The following is an 18,519-nucleotide window of genomic DNA, read 5'->3' on the forward strand; positions in this document are numbered from 1 at the left end:
AGCCGACTGACTGCCATGGCCACAATCTCTTGGCCTCGGTTTCCCCCTCTGTCAGCTTGAGGCTAGTCTCCACGGCCCCTCCAGCTCTGACAGTCCAGGACTCCATGTGGCCTGGTGGCCTGGGAATCCGCACAGTCCCCTCTCAGCTGCTGGTTCCACACGTCCTCCAGGACGCAGGCAGGTGGTCCCCAGGCTGTTTCTGACCGTTTTACTTAATATTTCTGGTCCTGCCCTTCTGCAAGGAGCCAAAGCGAGGGCCAGGAATGCCAGTTTTATCCAGTCTTGGTCTCAGCCAAACCCAGGCAGGACAGTAAACCTGTCACTATAAACAGTGACAAATATTTCATCCAATACCTGCTCTGAGCCCAGGATACGGGTCTGGATTATTCACAATCCCCAGACTCTCCAGCCACCAGGGGGCAGCAGAGGTGGGTTCTAAGGCACAGGGCTGGGAGGTTGGCCCAGGAGCAGCTCTGGCTCTGGGGCTGGGATGGGTGTGGGTATCTGAGGGGTATCAAGACCTCGGTGACTCTGAAGGAGACTCCACAGCTGGGTCATGGGCCAGGCTGATGATTCCAGACCCAGCCACACGCAGCCCAGGTGAAAGGAGATGGGGAGGGATCCCCCCATCCCACACTGTGCAGCAGGTCCTGAGAGGCCCCCTTCCCACCCTAGCCACCTCTGAAGGACAGCATGGGGGTAACAGGTGAGGCGAGGCATCGCCCAGAGTCAAAGCCAAACCAAAGGCCCAGAGGGTGGGCTCACAAGGAAAGAGAGACCTAGACTCACTTGCCCAGCTGGCTGCGGCAGCCTCCCACCAGCCTCCCTGCCTCCACTCCCGTGCACTAGCCAGAGGGGCACAGTGCTCACTTCCAACACATCCCTCTACTTCCCGTCGACAGAGACAAACCCATGGCCCACAGGATTCAGCCCATCCGCTCCCAGACCTTGCCCCATGCCACTTCGCCTCTGACTACTGTCCAGCACGACAGCCTCCTCTCTGGGTGCCTCCCCCAGACCAACCCCTCTCCCGCCTGCAGACCTTTGCACATGCTGTTCCCTCTGTGAGAACACCATTCCCACAACTCTTAACTTGCCTGACCGCTTCTCCTTCCTCAGGTCTCAGCTCAGGATCCTGCTCCCTGGAGAGGCCTTTGCCGACCAGCCCACCCCAGGCCCAGGGGATCAGGCTCTCCCCTGACACCCTGTTCCCTCCCTTAGGACCCTCAGCACGACGTACAGTCGTAAGCTTCCTGCTTGTTCACTTGACGAATTCCGTCTCCCTCTATAAACTCGGCGAGGGCAGGATCACATCCGTTTTCCTGCCCATGGTGTCCACGGCACACAGTAGGTGCTCAGTAAATACCTAGTGGACAAATGTGTGCGAGGCGAGAAAGCTGGAGCGTCTCAGCCTTCTCCTCCAGGCCAGACGGCTTCAGCTCTGCTCGGAGACGCCCGGGCCCTACACCTGGAGAGAGCTCCAGCCCCGGAGAGAGGACACGGGGTTCTGGTCTCGGCTCACACACGGGACTTTAGGGAGTCCCTTCCCAACTGGCAAATGAGGGTGTGGGGTCCAGTGGTCCCCAATGGCCCTCTGGTTCTGACAATCTACCAGGCTCCCACCCAGGCTGAGAGCCAATGGTTAGACCCCACACCCCCTATTAAGGGTTGAATTATGTCCCGCAACATTCACATGTGGAAGTCCTAACGGCTGGTACCTCAGAATGTGACCTTGTTTGGAAATAGGGACGTTGCAGATGTAATTAAGATGAGGTCATACTGGAGGGGGGGGCCCTAATCCAACATGACCGATGTCCTTAAAAAGGGGGAAATTGGGCTCAGACACACCCAAAGAGAACACCATGTGAAGACGGGAGTGATGCTACCACAGCCGAGGAACCCCCAGAAGCTGGGAGAGGGGCTGGAACAGATTCTTCCCAGCACCTTTGGAGGGATTGTGGCCCTGACGACACCCTCGTCTTGGACTTCTACTCCAGAGTGTGAGACAACAAATCTCTGTTGTTTGAGCCACTCAGTCTGCAGCAGGAAACGAACACACCCCTCACCTCCTCCCCACCCGGGCGCCTAACTGATGAGTCAGGACCCAAGAGGGAAAGGGCCAAAGGCAGCCCAAACCGGGGCAGGGAGGGGCTCACAGGATTCGGTGGAGGTCCCTTTAGAACCCCGTCGAAATCCCCGGAGATCTGAGTCCACATTTACATTCACACGCACGCTCTGTCTGACGGTGAGAGGGATTTTTTTTCCCTCCCTCTTCCCCCTTTAATTAAAAACTATAAATGCCTTATCAAAAGCTAATTAAAAATACCAACACAGTGCCAAGTGGCAAAAAAAATAGCTCAGTACAAATATCCGTTTAAAATCCTGCAACAGGCTGTGATGACGCAGCAATCAGAGGCCGAGGGAGAACGGGGGACCGACTGGTCGCAGGGTGTCAGGCCCGTCAGCCCTCTCAGGGGCACTGGGGGTGCCCTCCCTGCCCAGCACTCGTCATCGAACTGGGAGCCGAACAAGCCACAGGGGGACAGGGGACCACGGCACTCCCTGTGGCTGCGGACAGCCGCATCCCCTCCCTCAGCCTCAGCAAGGGCTCCGCGACGGTGCTCAGGGTTGTGGTGGGATTGAAGATACCGCCCAGGCCCTGAGCGCTTCCTCGTTCCTGAAACAGCAGCTCGAACACGTCAGCCTTGCCCTCCAGATGTCACATCTGCGCCATCGAGGGCTCAATACAATAATGGAGATTCAAACGCTTAACTCCACTGGGCACTCACCGTGCCAGGCGGGAGGCTCTGCCCTCACTGGGCTGTCTAACCCACCAGTACCCAGGAGGGCTGTGTACCACCATTATTCCCATTGTACAGATGACGAGACTGAGGCACAGAGGAGAAGAGGCTCACCAATGGACACAGCCATCATCAGGGCAGAGCCTGAACGTAAAGCCAGGTCTATCTGACCTCAGAGTCCCTGCTCTCCCCCACCAGAGTCTCCTGCCCACGGACTGAGTTGCCTGCGTGGTAGTGAGCACCCCGTTCCTGCAGGGACCCCAGTGGGGATCAGGGATCTCCAAATCTCCCCAGCACTGAGATTCCTGGATTCGTTTCTGAGCTGCTTCCTTGGCCCGCCTCCCACAACCACTCTGGTACAGGATCCAGCTCCCAGCGCCCCCGCACCCCCATCCTCACCGCTGGTCCGAGGGTAGGCGGCGAGGGTCCCGTCCCGCAGGCCGGCAAACAGGTGGAAGGGGCTGTGCCGCAGGCAGAGCACGGGCTGCAGGCCTGGGCTCCTGCAGGTCGCCAGGCACTGGGTGCCCGTATCCACGCTGCCATAAACCAGGATGCTGCAGGGAGAGGCTCAAGTCACTCGTTAGCCTCCCACCTGCCCACTGTTCCCCACACCTCCTGGGGACAGGCCCCCACCCCGCGGCCAGGCCTCCTGCTGTGTGATCAGGCCATCACCCCACCTTTCGGGAGCTCGGATTTTTCGCGGGTGGCCTTTTGAGGACAGTGCCCCCGTGGGGGCTGGAGGTGGGGGCCCCTGATGTGGCACAATAAAGGTGCTGAGAGGACAGTTCTCAGGGTCACACGGACCCGGGTGCAAGTCCAGACGACTGACCCCAGACTGCCGAGCCTCAGTTCCCCCACAAAAGGGGGCAACGATGAGCACCTCACAGCCAGGAAACGGAAGGAGGCACCACCACGTGCCACACAGATGAACCTTGAAAACGTCGTGCTGAGTGGGAGAAGCCAGGCACAGAAGGCCACACGTTGTACCTGTTGCATGATTCCGTTTATAGGAAACGTCCAGAAGGGACAAATCCAGAGACAGGAAGCACATTAGTGGTTCCCAGGGGTTTGGGGCAGGGAGTGCGGTGACTGCTTAATGGGTATGGGGTTTCTTTTTGGGGTGATGAGAATGTTCTAGACTAGATAGTAGTGATGGTTGCACATCGTGAATGTACTGGAAGCCACTGAATTGTACATTTTAAAACGGTAAATTTTATGCAAATTTTATCTCATTAAAAACAAAAGAGGGGCCGGCCCTGTGGCTTAGCGGTTGAGTGCATGCGCTCCGCTGCTGGCGGCCCGGGGTTCGGATCCCGGGTGCGCACCGACACACCGCTTGTCAGGCCATGCTGAGGCTGTGACCCACGTAAAAAGTGGAGGAAGATGGGCACGGATGTTAGCTCAGGGCCAGTCTTCCTCAGCAAAAAAGAGGAGGATTGGCATGGATGTTAGCTCAGGGCTGATCTTCCTCACAACAAAAAAAAAGAGGTGTTCACCAACACCTCCTGAGTCCGGGCCCTGGCTGGGCAGACCCAGGCCCAGGCTTCACGGAGCTTCTAGAGTCCCCAGCTTGGTTCCATGTGTGTTAGCTCTGTGCTCCTCCCTTGGTTTCTTGTGTGGGAAACGGGGGGAGAGACTTCACAGCGGGGCTGCCTCGAGGTCACAGCCCCAGCCCCGGGAGCGGCACACGGCAGGTGCTCAGGAATACCCACTCCCCCCACTCCAGGACAGGATTGAAGAGTATAGAGCCACAGGGAGGACGTGGGGGCGCGGCCCCCCTCAGGGTCTTCTTCATTCACCACCTGCACCTTCCGATTAACCAGGGGGAATATTCACGCTCCACTCACACTACTGGCCGTCAGGTTCCCCTTTCCGCAAGTAAGTGTCTGGTGACTCACCAGCTCCAGGCATGTCTTACAGGGGAAGCCCCCGCCACCAGCAGGTCTCATAACCTCGGTGCGCCCGGGACCCTCACCCGCCCTGCAAGAACGGAGGCCACAGGTGGGTGGACATTGTCAGTGACAGCTAAGTGCACTGAAGGTTTCGCATGACCCACGTCTTGGGGGACTCACGGCAGCCTTGCATGGGGGGATTCTAATCCCCACTTCATGGACGAGTAACTGAGGCTCGGAGCGTCAAATGGTGCACTGGAGGCTCCGCAGAGAGGAAACAGTGGATTCAAACCCAGCTGCGGCTGACACAAAGCCAGCACTCACCCAGGGTACCACGCTGCCCGGGAGGGGGCCAGCTCGCGTGAAGCAGCCCCTGCAGGGTCTAAGTTACAGTGCAAGCAGCTCCTGACACTTCGGCCCCCACGCTGGGCCTCTCTGGTCCCCACCTTCCTGCTCCCAACCAGGGCGGAGAGTGTTGGTGGACGACAAGCTGACCGGGAAAGCTAGAGGGACAGCCCCCACCACGCCCAGCCGTGCCCCAGGCTGTTCGCAGCCCCTCCGGCCCAGGCCCCTCACCTGCCATCCTGGAGCCCCAGGCAGATGGTCGGATGCATTGCAGCTGAGGCGTCAGCAGCTGTGTGGCTTTCGTCTTTGTCTCTGCTCTCTGCCTCCTCCGGCTCCGGAATGTACTCCATGCAGAGCACAGGGGCCGCCAGCGGGAAGGACTTGACCGTGCGGGGCGAGGGCCGGTTCAGGGAGAAGATCTCGACCTGGCCCCCTGCGCCCTCCTGCCCGCCTCCAACCTGGGGCAGAGACCAGAGAGGCCGTCAGGCAGAACCACAAGAGTAGAGGCGGAGCTCAGCCCCTGCCCTCCCAGTGACCTGTCCCTAACTTCTACTGGCCACTGAGGTTAGGTATCGAGAGGAGTCCCCCTCCTGCCCACTCACATCCTGCTGTCACTGAAGGTCACTTGTCCCCAGCTGCCATGGCAACAAGGTAGATTCAGGGCTCAAAGGAAATCAGGTAAGGAGCTGAGGTGGATTAGATACCCGTCAGCCTTCTGTTTCCACCTTACAGAGTGAATTTCAACCAACAACAGTGAACATACACTCTGCCCCTTTAAAATGTCCTTCTCTGTCTTGTTCACTGTTCTACCTCTATGTCTAGCACACGGTGGACACTCAATGTATACTTGCTGAGTGGATGGATGGATGGAAGAGATAAAAAATGGATGGGGCCGGCCCCGTGGCTTAGCGGTTAAGTGCGGGCGCTCCGCTGCTGGCAGCCCGGGTTCGGATCCCGGGCGCGCACCAACGCACCGCTTCTCCGGCCACGCTGAGGCCGTGTCCCATATACAGCAACTAGAAGGATGTGCAGCTATGACATACAACTATCTACTGGGGCTTTGGGGGAAAATAAATAAATAAATAAAAATTTTAAATATTTAAAAAAAAATGGATGGATGGATGGATGGACAGATGGATGGAAGAGATAAAAAAAGTGGGTGGATGGATGGATGGATGATGGGTGAATGGAAGGAAAGGATAAAAGAGTGGGTGGATAGATGGATGGATGGATGGATGGATGGATAGATGGATGGATGATGGATGGATGGATGGATGATGGATGGATGGATGGATGGATGGATAGATGGATGGGTAGATGGATGGATGGAAGGAAGGGATAAAAGAGTAGTTGGATGGATGGATGGATGGGTAGATGGATGGATGGAAGGAAGGGATAAAAGAGTAGGTGGATGGATGGATGGATGGATGGATACACCATGTGCTAGATATTAGGGACACAGTGAAGAACAAATCACCCTCAGAGAGGACATTTGGGCTGGACTCTTGAGTTTTCTTGCCCGAGCGCCTGGAAACAGGAATAAGCAGGAGGAGTTAGAGGAAGGCCAGAGGCGTGGTGAGGCTGGAACCTCGGGGAGTCTACGGAAGGGCACAGTCTGCCCCATAAGGAACACAGTGGGCACCTATTTGAACTGAGAGAGGCTTTGCCAGGAACCGTGGGGGCAGAAACGTGGGCTGGGATGTCTGCGGGAGATGGGCAGTCACCAGCCCTGCCTCCTGACCCCTGGGGGGAAGGCCCTGCCACCTAGGCACTCTGCACAGCTCCCCATTCATTCCCTTCATGGCACCAGGGCCATTTGCCAGAGTCATGCTCACTTCTTTGTCCCCTGGTTTTCTGTTGTCCCTGGTTAGGCTGTACTTGCCTACCCCAAGCACAGAGCTGGGCACAGAGGTCCCCAGGAAGAGCCTGCCAGGTGCAGGTGCACAAATGGGGGCCAGCAGGCAGGCGGCTTTCTCCAGCAACGCCTCCCGGGTCCACCCTCCCTGCTCCTGTCCTGAGGCCAGAATCCCTGGCTGAGCGTGGGGGTTACTCACCCAGAGGTAGCCCTGTGGAAGCGAGGTGCTGACCGCTGAGAAGCCTAGCAGGGGACAGCTGACAGGACTGTGGACCAGTGCCCCAAGCTGCAGAGACAGAGATGGCACACGAGGGTTAAGTGTCAAGGTGCCAATATTTGGCAGGAGGATCTTTGTCTGGATCACCTTCAGGGGTCGTTAAACCTGCAGGTTTCTGGGCCCCATTCAGGCCCCGAATGAGGATCCCTGAGGGTGGGGCCAGGAAAGCAGCTGATTTCCCAGGATCTCCAGGCAGTTCCTCTGCACTTGCATCTGAACATTGCTCTCCTGAACCTTTTGGCCAGAAGGGGCCTGAATGATACTCTGGGCCAGCCTAGGATTCTCCAAACTGAGCAACTTCCAGATAAGATTTGTTGAAAACCACTAACGCCCACCCCCCTTATTTTACAGCTGAGGAAACTGAGGTCCACGGAGGAGACACGATTGTCCTCGGCCACAGGGAAGGCTCGTGACTTCCTACATCACTCCAGAGAAACACAACGGAGGGGGGAAGGGGGCCGAAGGTCTGGCTTCTGCCCCACTCCACAACAGAACCACTCTGCAGACGAGCCCACCGGGACCAGAGGGCTGGGCGGCCTGTACAGGCTGCCACGGGGGCCGGGGGCTCCGGGTGTAACAGGCTGTCACTGAGAGCCACCAGCTGCTTCCTCCTCCTGCATCTGCTGCCCCAGACCCCACACTGGCTGGCTCTCTGGGACCCGTTTCCCGAGCTAGACTCGGCCAGTCTGTCTCTCTGGCCAGGACAGCAATGTGAGGAGATGGCCTGGCCCTTCATGGGCCTTGCTGGAAGCCCCAGCCACACGGAAGGGGAAGGAGGTGGAGTGGGGAGAGCTCGACCTGCCGTGCCCTGTGGAGGAACGCCGCCTCCACTGGACCTTTGCCAGGCGGGTGCTGCCCTCTGCTGGTGCTGAAGGCCCCGGCCGGGCCCAGCCCTGTTGGGATAGTCTTAACAAAATTTCCAAGGGCCATAAGAGAGGGGATCCAAAGAGGTCACCTCATCAGCCACCTCATTTAGAAGTCAGCAAATGTGAAGTTCAGGGGGGGTGGGGGGTGGGAGATGCGACTGGCTCAAGGTCACACAGCAGGTTAGTAGGAGTGTCAGGGTTGGAATTCAAAGTTTCAGCTCCCAGGCCCAGGGCCCTTTCTACTCTGGTTGAATTCTACCCAGAGCCAGGCTGCCATGCTGGAGGCCTCAGCACTCCAGGCTCTCACTTCCGCCTGGCTGGGAGCACGGGTCCAGATGCCCGGGGCAGGAGGCTCCCCTAACTCTGGCCTCCTGGGCACCCTCAGGCCCCTGCTCCCCGTCCTTTTGTTCATGGTGGGTCACACCCGGCGGAGGGGGCCTGGTCCTTTCTCCCAGGCTGCTGCTCCTGTCCTCTCCAGACAGCGGAGGGGCAACCGCAGCCCTGGCTCAGACGTTTCCATGGCAACACCAGTGGGCCAGGATATCAGCAGAGTCAACAGAGCCCCGGTCCAAGATGATGGCAAAAACTCAAATGGCTCCTCGGACGGGCAAGGCCCTGGACACAGAAGTCCCGTCCATGCCAGGAGCTGACTCCCCCAACGTCAGGGTGCCCCGTGCAGAGCAGAGGAGAGCGAGGGGCACAGGCCAGGGAAAGAGGCAGGCTGGGGATGCAGCTGGCCGAGCTCCCATCCCAGCTCAGCCGCTACCAGTTCCTCAAGGTTGTGGGAACCCTGACCTCTCGTCAGGATGGTCGTGGGGACTGCAGAGGGTGGACCTAAAGCCCTCAGCACAGGGCTGGGCACTCGGCAGCAGCCACTGCTTACCAAGCACTTCCTGCAGGAGGTTCTAGCACATTACATGCAGCAACCCACTCCATCAGCAGAAAAACACCATGAGGGGAGGGGCTGTCACAGACAAGCAGCTGTGGCAGAGTTAGGAGACAGGGGCCCCAGGAACAGCAAGCAGCTCTGGCTAACGGAGGGTGACGGTCAGGATAGAGGCCGCTCGGCTAGCACGCTGAGGCCGGAGGAAGCCTGGCCGTGGACCCGCTGCAGGTCTGGGCTACAGCCCTCCGGTCGCCCAAGGTGCGTGCATCTTAAAGCACTCAGCGAGGGCAGCACCCCACCCCTTCTCACAGTCCCCGTCTGCAGGCAGGCCTCTAGGCTGGGCCTCAGCCCACTGGGGGGACGGGTGTGTACTGAGCCCTCCCCTTGGCCTCCTGGTGCCCCTCCAGGGACAGGCCTCCAGCTTGGGTGGAGCCGGGGGTCCAAGAAGAATCTCCCGACACCTCAGTAGTCAGGCCTTCAGAAATCCCCCAAAACAGACACAGGTGGCTTTTCCTTCCTGGGGACCAAACTGTCCTCAGACATTTGCTTCCATCTCTTGATCTCTGAGCACAAGCCACGAAACAGGCTAACAAACATTGGACACGAATCGTGTCATGTAATCCTCACTGTAACCCCAGCAGGGAGGCACGGTGGCCACCCCAGTTTACGCACTGAAGACACAGCTGTGACACTGGGCACTGAAGCAGCACTCCTGATGTCGCACAGTGGGGACACACAGAGCTGGGATTCAGACTCAGGGCAGGGTGGCACCGCTGATGCTCTTTCACTCTCCCAACTCAACTCCCTTCTGAGTCAGAAGGCCTGGGTGCGGCCCAGCGTGGGCACCGGGCACCGTCAGCACTGAGAAGAGAAAGGCTCCTTCCTTCAGCCCCCGGCATCCCTGTTCCCTGGAGGGAAAGAACCCAACACACACCCTCATCCGGACGGCAGTACAAGAGCGCTGATCTCGTCTACACTGGGAGAGGGGCGGGGGCCAGCAAGCCTCTCCTGGAGGACAGACTCGGTCGCCGGCTCCCATTAGACCAGCCGCAGAGCCCGAGTCCTGGGCCCCTGGGACTGGGCCTGGGCCTGGGCCTGGGGAGAGGTGGTGGGCTGGGAGGGAGGCGCAGGCAGAGGTCGACACACTCCCCTCTGTTTCCGCAGTAATTGGACAAGGCCCTGGCACTCCAAGGCCCTCATTCATCTGGCTGCCAGCACGGAGCTGATGGGCACATCTGCCTGGTCTGGGGTGAGAGGCAGGCACAGGCAGAGCAGGAGTGGTGTCTTGGGGCCCAGCAAATGGGATGTGCAGGCTCTGCTATGTCCCTTGGGAGCTCCACAGGCCCATTACCCAGAGATTCACTCACGGTCCCCTTGGCTCACGTGGGGGGCTCTGTAGGAGATGGCAGGCAGGGGACCAGGAGGGGCTGAGGATACTTCCAGACTACTCACCCCCAGGCCCCAGAGCTCCAAACGAGAAATGTCTCAAGCCCTCATCCCCCAGGTGTGAGGAGGGAGATGGCTCCCTGCTTCGGTGGGGGTTTCCTCCAGGGAGGCCCTGGAGGCAGCAGCCTGTCTGCAACTCCACCGCCCGGTGTGACCTGTCAGGGCACAGCCTGTGTCGGATATTCCCGATGGGAGAATCCACTCCCCATCCTGGAAGTAGCCCAGGGTCAGCCTTCTCCACGGGATGTGCTGGGGCCAGGAGAGCCGCAGGCAGGGCGCACCCTGAACAATCCCCACTCCTCGGACTCCGCTCCCCCACCCCGAGGCCCACGGGCAACCCCACATGCTGGGAAGGAGCTCGCAAGACTCAGCAGGCCTCCCTGCCGATCAATAATCAATCAATAAATAAGAACTAAAGCCCTACAAAGTCCGGGCTCCTGGCTCCCCCTGGAAATGTCTGGTGGGGTGATCGATGCCATGGCACACGCTAGCCACGCCCCAGAGGAGGCGGGAATGAGCAGGATCGGGAAGCAGTCGAGAAAACTCTCCCCGGGGAACCGTGGGCGATGATTGCTCCTGCCTCCCTTCTCTCAGCCTCAGGCCTCACAGCCCCGTCTCTGAGGGAGGATTAGAGAGTTAATCACCGGGAAGCAGCTAGAACAGAGCCTGGCACACAGACCCCTCATGGAAGGGCTTGCTACCATACTGTCAAGATTAAAGAATTTTAAATAATATTGTTGTTGTTACTATTATTGTTGCCGTTGTTGTTGTTATCCTGGCCACTGGCCACCGGCCATGAGTCAGGCTCCGAGCCGGTAACTGACCTGGTCTCTCTCACTGAATCCCTAAACCAGGCTGTGCACGGGGAACGCCTCCCCACCCCACTGCACCATCCTCCCAGAGCACAAGCCAAGGTCCTGGGCACACCCTTCCTCTCCCTCACCCTCAGCCCCCATCTCATCTCCACCAATTCGCCAGTACGACCCCAGCACACTCCCTGAATGTGTCACCACGTCCCCCGCCCACTGCCTCCACCAGGACTGGGACTAGGGTGAGGACAGAGGGACGCTCACCTCGGGTGCAAGTCTTCCGGGGGGGGCAAAACACTCAGACATCAAGAAAAATATTTTAACATAATTTTTTAAGATCAAAAATAATGCAAAAAAAAAATCCATAGTGAACAATCACTAAGAGTTTAAATAAAGACGACCCAACTCTGCACTTGCGCAACCCTGACTCATCCTAATCCCGGCCCTTTAGTGACAAAGAAAAGCAGCCCGACCAAGGCCACAGTTTGCTGATTTGATTTTTTTGTAAGTATTGCTTAAAATATGACTTATCGTGATGACTGAGATTTTGTGGTCCTGAGGCGAGTGCCTCACTCGCCCCCCCACCCAGTCCGGCCCTGGCCTCCTCCTGCCCCGTCTCAGCAGTACCCCCCCACCAAGCTCGGCGTTGGTCTCTCGGTACCCATCTTGCCCCCTTCGTGTCCACACAACAGCCAGAAGGATCGGATGATCCTTCCAAAATCCAAACCCGACCCAGCCTGCAAGGCCGGCGTGGCCCCGCTCACCCTCCTCTCCCCGTGGCCTGCCCCTCCTCCCGGCTCCCGACTGTGCCTACGTTGTTGGTTTGTCTGTGCTGGTTTGCTATTTGGAATGTTCTTCCCCTGGGCCCTCAAGGGGTTGCATCCTTCTTGCCATACGACTCTCAGTTTAAATGCCATGTCCTCAGAGAGGCCCTCTCTGACCCCCTAACTATGTGGCCCCATTTCTGTATCTATTGTATGTGATTTATTTTCTTTATAAGACACATCACTTTTTTCTAGTTCCTTTCATTTGCTGGGGTTTTGCCTCTCTCTTTCTGCTAGATTGAAAGCTACAATGAGGGTAGGGACCTTGTATGTTTTGGTCACCACTGTATTCCCAGCTAGCACAGGGCCTGGCACACAGTAGGTGCTCAAAAATTATATGCAGAATGGATGAATGAATGAATGAATGAACTAATGAATGAACTGACGTCCCAAGGGTATGTTCTTTCAGCTGTTTAGAGCCTCAGTCTATGGCGCATCAGCTTGTCTCTCGGGGCTGACGCATCTGGGCCTGGGTCCCAAGCTTGCTCTCCCCTTCGCAGAGCCCAGATGACCTCATCTCCTTGGGAGGAGGATGGGAGTAGTTGCTCCAGATGGAGGGGTGAGCTCAGCCAGGACATCAGGGACGGGTGACAGCAGAGCTGAGCACTCTAGTGGTTAAGACCTCGGGCGTGAGAATCAGGCAGACAGGTTCCAGCTCCTGGACCCATCCTTACTGGCTGTGTCGTTTTTAGAAAACCACGTCACCCGTCTGAGCCTTAGCTTCCTTACCTGTGGAATAGATCTAGAAACCTCCACTCATGGGGTTCTGATAAATATTCAAAGAAGAGAGTGATGGCAAAGCCCTAGGGGAGCACAGTAGGTACTTGACACATGGGAGCCACGCTGGCTGTGGAGCCACAGCTGCTCCCGCCTGGCAGCATCATACAAGTCCAACCCAGAGAGTCTGGCACGGCCACTTGGGCATATTCCGGCCTATCTTCTGAGCTGGAGTCATGCCACCAACTGATGAGATCATTGCTATTTGTTAGCTCAAAATAACAGAATTTTCCATTCACTTGACCCACAGAGGGCATCTACCCCCATTTTTGGGGGGGGAAGGCTAACTCCTGCAGCAACACAAAGGCTCGAGCAACTCCATCAGTAAGAAGTCGAGAAGCTGGAACTGAAGCTGGGCCTCTCCTGCTGTGGGCACCACTTAGAACCTCTGGTTCTCCCAGGAGAAGGGGAACGACAGCCACCTTCGTGGCAGGCTCAGCAGGACCCGCTCCACTCACCTGCAGGCTGAGGCCCCGGGGGGAGAAGGCAGGGATGCGGCAGGCCAGGATCGGGCACCAGAATGGGGCTTTGGTCTTCTTGTCCTCGTCCGGACAGAGCCAGCCCGGCTGGTTCTCCTCCCCTACAGCAAGAGGAAGGAGGTGGGTGAGCCTAGTCCAAGGACCAAGCGGGCAGTGAGTAGTCCTGCCAGCCCAGGGGGCCACCGCAGGCCCCGGAGGCCCGGCCTGCACGGGGGCCTGGACTGACCCAGCCAGTCCCTCCCCAGCCGCACTCCAGCCCATCTGAGATGAGATCCGGCCTCGCTCCACGGTCACGGCTGTGGGCCCCGGGCAGGGAGTCGGGAAACCTAAGGTCTGAGTCCCAGCTTGAGTGCCGCCTCCCTGAGCAACCTGTGCAAATCACCCCAACTCTCTGAGCCTCGATTTCTTCACCTATGAAATAGGGACGAGTGAATTGCCTTCATCCTTGTTGTGAAGAGTCAGTGAAATGACAGATGGGAAAGGGTTCAGAAAGCATCACGATGCTGAACTCAGTCCAGACCCCTGCTGCCTCGATCGTCCCTTCAAGAGGTGGGAGACGGCCAGAAACAAGCAAGTGGACGAGATGATTTTGGATTGTGACACGCAGCCACACTGCTTTTATACCTGACTGTGATGATGATGGAGAAGAGGAAGACTCTCTCCTGCGTCCTTCCAGGCTACCCCAAAACCTAGGAGGTCACATGCCTCCAGGTTCCCCAGTCCAGCTGGGCATCGAAGCCCCTGGGGACCTGTTACAAGTGCAGAGGCCCAGGCCCCTGCCCAGACCCTGGACTCACATTTGGAGACCTCTGCGCTCAAGAGGATCTGCTAAACCATGTTCTCCACAGAGGCTCCTTCACATGAGTCAAGGCTGCCTCACATGCTGCCACCTCCAAGAAGGCCTCCCTGACCACCCCGGCTATGGTGGCCCCTTGTCTCAGGGAGAGAGACTCTGGCTCTGAAGACTCTGTCTCACCTTCCACAGAGCCTTCACCACAATCTAAAATCATTCTGTCTATTTCCTTGTCTACAGTCTGTCTCCACGTGTCTCTAGAATGTAAGTTCAGGGCAGCAGGGATCCAGGCTCTCATTCACCACTGTCTCCCAGGCACCGTGCACGCTGCCTGCACCTAGTAAGTGCTCAGCAAACATGGGCGGAAAGAATGGATGGAAGGAGGAGCAAGTGAGTAAGCAAGTAAACCACCACCCCTCCCAAAGAATTCTCCCTGCAAAGAGCCCGTCCCTCTGTACACTCCGTACGAGGACTCCCTTCCTGGGACCCGAAGGCAGGGGCAGTGCGGCTAAGACGCGCCTACGATGTGTCCACGCATCAGGCACACGCTGAGTGCCACAGACACGCTCCCGGCTTCGCTTTCACAATACCCAAGCACGGTCAGCACAATGATTCTCACTTTACTGGTGATGAGCTGACACTCGGGGATTAAGTAAGTGACCAGGCCACGTGCGTGCCTGGGTGGCAGAGCCCAGATGGGGACTCAGGTCTGTCTGAGTCAAAGGCAGGGTTCTTTGCACTAAACCAGGCAGTCTTCCAGCAACCAGCCCCCCACCGACGCCCATGGGCATGACTAACCCTGGACATGGTGCACTGGACAGCGAGGAGGAAGTTCTGCCCTGGACGCCCCGGTGAGAGGGGCACCTAACGCAAGGACACCAAGCTTATGGGCACATGGAGCTTCGGAGACGGGAGGAGAGGCCACCGACTGAACCGTCACGACAGCAGCCTCCCCACCCCAACGCAGTGCTCAGTGGCAACGAGGAAGTGGGACCCGGGCCACCCTGCCCACCAGCCACACGGGGACTCCTGGCCGGTCTCCCCACACTAACTACTGCCCCCTACAGTCAGCCCTCCCCAGCAGCCAGAGCCATTCTGCTAAACTTCCGCTGGACCTCGCCGTCCCCCGCTTAAAAACGTCAGTCCAGTCCCAGTCCACTCGGAATAAAATCCAAACGCTTCCGGAAGGGCTGCAGGACTCTCCCTCCCTCCCGGCCTCATCCCGCGGTCACAGGCTCCATCGCACTGGGCTCTCCTCAGCAACTTAAACAGGACAAGTGGGGATGTTCCCTCTGCCTGGAACGCTGTCCTCAGCTCTCTCCAGGCTGGCTCCTCCCCTCTCCGAGGCTTAGGTTAAGCGTCCACCTTCTCGGAATGGCCTATAACCGACCATCACCCACCCCCATCATTTTCTGTCTCAGCCCCTGTTGGGGTGGCTTGTGCCCTTTACCATGGTTTCCAGCTCTTTTATTGGCTTGTCTCTTTTTTCTTCTGTGTGTGTGTGTACATGTATGTGTGCATGCATGTGTGTACATGTGTCCATGTGTGTGCGTGTGTGTACATGCGTTGTGTGTACTGTGCGTGTGTGCATGCACATGTGTACTGTGCATGTGGGTGCGGGTGTGTTTTGCGTGTATGTGCATGTGTGTGCGTGCACCCACAGCCTCCCCTTCTACGCTCACGTTCTGTGCAGGCTGAAACCCTCCACACCACCTCCGTCTACACCCCACCCCATCCCCTCACACAGCACCGGACACACAACAGACCATCAACACATGTGTGCGGTATGAACAAAGTCTCTTCTCAGAACCTCACTTGCCGGATTTGTCAAACGGGAACGATCCAGGAGAGCGGTACCCCACTCCCCCACTCCCCACCCCGATGCCCAGCACAGAGCAAGCACTGGAGAAAGGCCGTCATCAGGGAGGGGAAAAGGGGAACAATCAATCAGGGGGTACAGAGCTTTGGTTACAAGACAAATAAATCCTAGAGACCGTCCGCACAGCACAGTGCCTATAGTTAACATTCTGAATTATGTGCTTAAAATTGGCTAAGAGGATAGATCTTATATTAAGTGTTCTTATCACAAAAAATAATAATAAATAAGAGGACGGGAGCGAACTCGTGGAGGCGGTGGATTTGTTTACGGCATAGATTGTGGCAATGGGTTCACAGGTGTGTACTTATCTCCAAACTCATCCAGTTGTATGCATTAAACAGGCACAGCTTTTTGTTATGTCAATCATACCTCAATAAAGTGGCTTTAAAAAAATGCCATTGCTGCCAGGGAAAGGTGGCATCAGGTGTCGGTGACGGCAAGAGGAGCAGGAATGAGGTGGCAGGTGCGCACGCTCTTTAAGAAGTCAGAAACACTCGCAAATGTCAGGCATCGTTACGGGAACAGCCTGCTCCAGCGGAGGCTCGCACCCGCACACCCTCTCCCTCAAGCAGTCGAGTCGTTGGGCGGTGAGCTCACTCTAAACGGGCTCAGGAATGTCCCCCGTGTCGGGCCCTCCGCCCCACGGGGCCCTGGAGACAGAGTCACATGAAACCTGGTTCCTGCCACCGAGCAGGAGAGCCATCAAGGAAAGGAGAAGTACAGCAGAGGACGGCATCACCATAACAGAGTGACTATGTGCACCACACTTCACAGTTTACAAAGCTCTGTCCCACATGTGGTCTCATTTCACCCTCATGGCCACCAGGGGAGGTCAGTGTTTCCATCCCGGTTCTACCCTGGGGAAACGGAGACCGGGGACATCAATGGCACTGCCCAGGGGCCAAGGAACTAGCCCAGGGGGCACTTCGCACAGCGCCTGCAACGCCCGCCCTGCGGGGCAGCCCCTTCTCCATGACAGGTGCTCGCATCATGGCCGCGCTGCCTCCTGGACAAGCCCCTGGGCGGCGAATAAAGACGGGTGAGACGTGAGAGTCTGCCCGGCTCTCAAGGAGCTAACAATCCCGCAGTCCCCACCTCTACCAGACAAGGCACGACGGAGCACTCAAGCCAGTTCCTCTCCAGCGGCCTCCGGACCCCCTCCCATCTCCTCTCTCCCCCCACAACGCACCCACAGCCCATCACGTCCTGGCAATTTATTATTGTATACTTTTTTAATGATCTGACCTTCTCCTTCCAGATGGCGCCTTCCCTGCCCGCGATTGGGAACGTTAAAAGAAAATGGAGCTCTTGCTCCCCATCTGCCACTGTCATTGTTCCCATCACAAAACCAGAGCGGCTGAGACCAAATTAGAAGGTTGTTGCCACTGAAAACGGAAAGCCCGCTTGGGATAAGTGACATTAAGAACTGGCACCGACGGCACAGCCGTGATTTCCAATTGACATTAAGTGGGGGCTTATTTAGCACCCAATTCTGTTTGCCAGCACCCAGTGAACACGAGAGCACCCCGTGGGGCAGTGGGAAATGCTCCAGGGCTGGAGTCACATCCCCTTCCGCTCCCCTACCTCCAAGCCCTCAGAACAACCCCACCAGCCACAGGAGGCTGATTCCGCCAGAAGGGCCCTGGCACATCCCAACTCCAGCGAGCCTCCAGCTCGCTGTGTGACACTGAGCTGGACACTTAACCTCTCTGAGCCTATTGCCTCATCTGGAAAATGGGGGAAATAATTCCAACCATTTGGAGTTGTAAGCACTGGAAAGAATATATATATTGCCTAGTATACCCCAGGCACTCAAGAAATAGTACCCATTATGATCATTGTTCTTGTGGTTAGGAGTATGTCTATTACTACACTTGAGGGCAGATGCCTGCAGGGCCGCCTCTCCACCACCAGGCAGAGCCCACCCCCAGCCCAGCCCTGCTTCCCAGCCCACCCAGCCTCCAACACTCCTGCTGTGCTCAGTCCCAGGGCTGTGTCTCTCCTGTCACTGCTGCCCCAGGGGACAGCCCGGACTGCCCTTCTCTACCTTCCCAAATCCCAGGCTGCCGTCAGGCCCTGTCACACCTCGCAGGACCACGGAGGTGCTGCTCGTCACAGCCGCGGACATCGGGGCTGGCGGGACCTCAGGACGCGACTTCTCCAAACACCCTCCCCTGCAGAGAGAGACGCTGGTGTCCAGGGAGGCCAGGCGAGTGGCCACGGTCACCCAGCTGGGGTAAAACCCAAGTCGGGCTCCGGGGCCAATGCCCTCGGCCCCCTCCTGGAGGGCAGACCCGCGGCTTCCGGCCGAGGGCCTGGGCAGGTCCTGGCGCCGACCTCTGAGCTGGTGGGATGCAGAGGAGGATGAGAACGCACAGTGCATGCTGCCGGGCCGTGCGCAGCACTCCGTAACCGAGTTTATTGTCGGGTGGAGTGTTGGCGTTTCTGCGAGGGCTGAGGGCTGGAAAAACTAACCACGTCAGAGGCACGAGGGAGGGCCCCCCAGACCGCGGCCCACGTGGATATGTCCCTGTGAGCATGAGGTCAGCCGGTGGCCTGCCCAGCCCAGGTCCTCTGGGGAGGGGGCACA

The 18,519-nt window shown here is 57.8% G+C and overlaps 1 protein-coding gene across 15 annotated transcripts in view; it reads right to left on the reverse strand.

Moving 5' to 3' along the window:
- Positions 1-18,519, reverse strand: part of ARHGEF10L (Rho guanine nucleotide exchange factor 10 like) — a 138,783-nt gene that overhangs the window by 28,800 nt on the left and 91,464 nt on the right. For all 15 annotated transcript variants that reach the window (XM_087446708.1, XM_087446712.1, XM_087446707.1 and 12 more), the window contains 4 exons: positions 13,237-13,358; positions 7,093-7,179; positions 5,270-5,496; positions 3,201-3,355 (listed from right to left, as the gene is read on the reverse strand). In XM_087446708.1, coding sequence (XP_087302834.1) covers positions 3,201-3,355; positions 5,270-5,496; positions 7,093-7,179; positions 13,237-13,358 — 591 coding nt within the window. The remainder of the gene's footprint in view (positions 1-3,200; positions 3,356-5,269; positions 5,497-7,092; positions 7,180-13,236; positions 13,359-18,519) is intronic.

The sequence above is a fragment of the Ceratotherium simum genome, chromosome 22, assembly GCF_057802395.1.
Source record: "Ceratotherium simum simum isolate JZ-2026a chromosome 22, ASM5780239v1, whole genome shotgun sequence".
NCBI lineage: Eukaryota > Metazoa > Chordata > Mammalia > Perissodactyla > Rhinocerotidae > Ceratotherium > Ceratotherium simum.